At 44.8% G+C, this 5,000-nt stretch overlaps 1 protein-coding gene across 4 annotated transcripts in view; it reads right to left on the bottom strand.

Moving 5' to 3' along the window:
• LOC110487257 (transmembrane protease serine 6) overlaps positions 1–5,000 on the bottom strand; it is a 14,460-nt gene that overhangs the window by 5,562 nt on the left and 3,898 nt on the right. For all 4 annotated transcript variants that reach the window (XM_036940144.1, XM_036940145.1, XM_036940146.1 and 1 more), the window contains 6 exons: positions 3,104–3,291; positions 2,931–2,972; positions 2,524–2,743; positions 1,037–1,173; positions 745–857; positions 71–180 (listed from right to left, as the gene is read on the bottom strand). In XM_036940144.1, the coding sequence (XP_036796039.1) occupies positions 71–180; positions 745–857; positions 1,037–1,173; positions 2,524–2,743; positions 2,931–2,972; positions 3,104–3,291 (810 nt within the window). The remainder of the gene's footprint in view (positions 1–70; positions 181–744; positions 858–1,036; positions 1,174–2,523; positions 2,744–2,930; positions 2,973–3,103; positions 3,292–5,000) is intronic.

Here is a 5,000-nt window from a genome sequence, read left to right as displayed (position 1 = left end):
GTGTGTGTGTGTGTGTGTGTGTGTGTGTGTGTGTGTGTGTGTGTGTGTGTGTGTGTGTGTGCATGTGTACCTGCGGTTCTGTACCATCCACTGTCCCTGTGTACAGGCCTGGTTATAGTTGGCCCTGCTCAGCTCATAACCTTCAAACTCCAGTGATAGTCCATAGTCTGCAGAGGGCACCTAGGACACACACACACAAAGACAGACAGACAGACAGACAGATAGACAGACAGACATAAAATGGAATACAGCAGAATAAAACAGAATGGTCCCATGTTATGACTTGTTAGAAACAGTAGAAGACAGTAGCAGACAATATAATACAATAGAAGATAGTAGAAGACAGTAGATGACAATATAAGACAGTAAAAGACAGTAGAAGACAGTAGAAGACAGTAGCAGACAGTATAATACAATATAAGATAGTAGAAGACAGTAGCAGACAGTGTAATACAATATAAGACAGTAGAAAACAGTAGAATACAATATAAGAGTAGAAGACACTAGCAGACAGTAGCAGACAATATACGACAGTAGAAGACAGTAGTTGACAATATAAGACAGTAGAAGACATTAGAAGACAGAAGCAGACAGTAAAAGACAGTAGAAGACAATATAAGATAGTAGAGGACAATATAATACAACAGAAGAAAGTAGATAGATAGTAGATGACAGTAAAAGACAGTAGATGACAGTAGAAAACAATATAATACAGTAGAAGGGGATGTACAGTATAACACTCACAGTGAATGTCCAGGTACAGTTGGTGTCTGGTGGGTAGTAGCTGGGATAGAAGGGGGTACGTAGACTACCCTGTACCCCTGATACTGGCTGCAGCTCTATGTTGGAGGAACACACTGAGAGAGAGGGGGGGGGGGGGAGAGGAAGTGAGAGGGATGGGGGAGAGATAGGGAGAGAGAGGGAGAAGGATGGGGGATTGATGATGATGAATGTGAAAGGAAGAAAGTGTTTGTAAAGTCCTTGTGTAAGAGAGCAACATATTGAAACACTTTAATAACAAAATGATGAACCTCACTTTCAGTGGTCCAGGCCTGTGCAGACAGGGAGAAGGGGTCTTTGTAGTTGTAGAGACCCTGTTTCCAGACCACTGTCATCCACTCTCCTGATGACAACACATGAACAACACGCTCTTGTCTGCTGCAGCCATACAGACTGGTGGTGGTGGAGAGAGAGAGAGACAGAGACAGAGTGTGAGAGAGAGAGAGAGAGAGAGAGTGAGACAGAGAGAGAGAGAGGGGGGGGGAGAGCGAGAGAGAGAGACAGAGAGACAGAGACAGAGACAGAGACAGAGAGACAGAGAGAGACAGAGAGAGAGACAGAGAGAGAGACAGAGAGAGAGAGACAGAGACAGAGAGACAGAGACAGAGAGACAGAGACAGAGAGACAGAGAGACAGAGACAGAGAGACAGAGAGACAGAGAGAGAGAGAGAGAGAGAGAGAGAGAGAGAGAGAGAGACAGAGAGAGAGAGAGAGAGAGAGAGACAGAGACAGAGAGACAGAGACAGAGACAGAGACAGAGAGACAGAGAGAGAGACAGAGAGAGAGAGAGACAGAGAGACAGAGAGACAGAGACAGAGAGACAGAGAGAGAGTGAGACAGAGAGGGTGAGAGACAGAGAGAGAGAGAGAGAGAGAGAGAGAGAGAGAGTGTGCTAAATATGGTAATGAGGGCATCTGTGCTGTGCGTGAGGATGTTAGCGTATAGAACATCAACATAAAGTCACTAGGTGTTGAGGTGGATGTCTGTTGGTGTTAAAGCATCATGTAGTCTGTCTTTACACCCTGTCTGTCTATACTGGATGTACAGGTAACTGACAAAATTAAGGAAACACCAGCATAGTGTCTTAATATGATGTTGGTCCGCCAAGAGTTTCTGAATCTCTATTGGAGGGATGCGGCACAGTTCTTCCACAAGAAATTCCATCATTTGTTATTTTGTTGATGGTGGTGGAAAACACTGTCCCAGGTGCCACTCCAGAATCTCCCATAAGTTTTCAATTGGGTTGAGATCTGGTGACTGAGGCACACACACACACACACACACACACACACACACACACACACACACACACACACACACACACACACACACACACCGTTTAAACCCCCTATGCTCCTTTGAGACCTCTCTTTCAAAGTCACTGAGATCTCTTCTTCTATCCATGGTAGCTAACACACTGTAATGGACAACTTGCCAGTTATTTTGGCAGTTACATGTATTGTACAGATATAGGATCTTCATTTGACGTTTTGTTGGTAAGAATTATCCCGCACCTAAGGAAATGAAGACGAGCTTCATGATTTACATGAATTGCCTGAAAACTCACTCTAACACACGATTATATTAACAGTATTGCACTTTCCATGTAGCCTAATTTTGGTCAACTGATACCCTAACAACTAATCAAGCAAACATTCAAACCCTGTTGTTGCAGGAATATTTTGGTGCGAGAATACAGGTCAAATTAAGATCCAATAGCTCTATATGTATTTATAAACTTACGAGGTGATGAGGTGAGTATCAGTAGGTGTTAAACCATCATAGACAGCCAGTCTATCTCTACACTCTGGTAGCAGCCACTCCATCCTCAGCTCCAGTCTGAAACTCTGGGTGCTGGAGCCTTGCGGGGCCCTGAGGTGCCAAAGGCAGGACGAGCGCTGGGTGTTAGGTCCCCTCATAGCCACCGCTGTGCTGGAGCTGACCACCTGGTACCTGTAGCAGTCTGTGGAGGGGGCAGGGAGGAGGAAGGAGGGAGAGAAAGTGGGAGAGAGAAAGAGAGCAACAGGAAGAGATGAACACTCTTCACTAATTTCAAGTGTACCTACAATTGACATAGATCAATCACTTATAATAATGCAGAATAATGCAGAATAATGCAGAAAGTGAGGTGAAGATCAAATAAATCATACCAAATGAAGCTTTCAAAAGTTCTACAACTTTGGGGTCTGTTTCTGAGGGGTTAAAAACAAACAAACAAACAAACCAAAAAACAACACGATGAGGCACAAATAATACAACGATCAACTAAACACAAAGAATAATAAAAACACAGGTCCCTTCCCCACATTCCTCTCCCGCTCACCTGTGATAGAGAAAGAGGGAAGATGCAACAGATATTCTCCATAGTTAGCAGTCTCCTCTCTGTCGCTCCCTCTGTAGGCCCCTAGTAGACTGTGTAGGCAGCTGCTGACTCGCTCCATAGTTACCTTACCAACATGGCTGTCGGGGACTGACAGTACCAGCCAGAAGTGTGCCACCACACTTCCCTCCCTAGGGAAACAAGGGAGCAGGGACACAGTGGTTCCATGAGCTGATAACAGCTGGATAGAAAGTTTGTGTGGGCATTGCAAGAATGTTTTATAGATCAAAATACAGGACCAGTCAAAAGTTAGGATACACCTACTCATTCAAGGGTTTTTCTTTATTTTGACTATTTTCTACATTGTAGAATAATAGTGAAGACATCCAAACTATGAAATAACACATATGGAATCATGTAGTAACCAAAAAAGTGTTAAACAAATATTTTATATTCTTCAAAGTAGCCACCCTTTGCCTTGATGACAGCTTTGCAAACACTTTGCATTCTCTCATCCAGCTTCATGAGGTGGTCACCTGGAATTTATCATTATTTTACCAGGTACGTTGACTGAGAACACATTCTCATTTACAGCAAAAACCTGGGGAATAGTTACAGGGGAGAGGAGGGGGGATGAATGAGCCAATTAGAAGCTGGGGATGATTAGGTGACCGTGATGGCCTGGGAATTTAGCCAGGACACCAGGGTTAACACCCCTACTCTTACAATAAGTGTCATGAGATCTTCAGTGACCACAGAGAGTCAAGACACCAATTTTACGTCGCATCCAAAAGATGGCAACCTACAGGGCAATGTCCCCAATCACTGCCCTGGGGCATTTGGATATTTTTTTTGACCTGGGTTAAAGAGTGCCTCCTACTGGCCCTCCAACACCACTTCCAGCAGCATCTGGTCTCCCATCTAGGGACTGACCTAGACCAACCCTGCTTAGCTTCAGAAGCAAGCCAGCAGTGGGATGCAGGGTGGTATGCTGCTGGATTGCATTTACAACAGTCATGAAGGATTTCCCCAGATATGCTGAGCAGTAGTTGGCTGCTTTTCCTTCACTCTGCGGTCCAGCTCATCCCAAACCATCTCAATTAGGTTGAGGTTGGATGATTGTAGAGGCCCGGTCATCTGATGCGGCACGCCATCACTCTTCTCATTGGTCAAATAGCCCTGATACAACCTGGAGGTGTGTTGGGTCATTGTCCTGTTGAAAAACAAATGATCGTCCAACTAAGCGCAAACCAGATGGGATGGCGTATCGCTGCAGAATGCTGTGGTAGCCATGCTGGTTAAGGTTGCCTTGAATTCTAAATAAATCACTGACAGTGTCACCAGCAAAGCACCCCCACTCAATCACACCTCCTCCTCTATGCTTCACGGTGGGAACCACACATGTGGAGATCATTTACTCACGTCCTCTGCGTCTCACAAAAACACGGTAGTTGGAACCAAAAATCTCACATTTGGACTCATCAGACTGAAGGACAGATTTCCACTGGTCTAATGTCCATTGGTCGTGTTTCTTGACCCAAGCAAGTCTCTTCTTATTATTGGTGTCCTTTAGTTGTGGTTTCTTTGCAGCAATTCAACCATGAAGGCCTGATTCACAGAATCTCCTCTGAACAGTTGATGTTGAGATGTGTCTGTTACTTGAACTCTGAGAAGCAATTATTTGGGCTGTAATCTGAGGTGCAGTTAATTGTCCATTTCTGAGGCTGGTACCTCTAATGAACTTATCCTCTGCAGCAGAGGTAACTCTGAGGCTGGTACCTCTAATGAACTTATCCTCTGCAGCAGAGGTAACTCTGAGGCTGGTACCTCCAATGAACTTATCCTCTGCAGCAGAGGTAACTCTGGGTCTTCCTGCGGTGGTCCTGATGAGAGCCAGTTT

This window comes from Oncorhynchus mykiss, chromosome 13 (genome assembly GCF_013265735.2).
Source record: "Oncorhynchus mykiss isolate Arlee chromosome 13, USDA_OmykA_1.1, whole genome shotgun sequence".
Lineage (NCBI taxonomy): Eukaryota > Metazoa > Chordata > Actinopteri > Salmoniformes > Salmonidae > Oncorhynchus > Oncorhynchus mykiss.
This window is presented reverse-complemented; position numbering and strand designations above follow the sequence as displayed.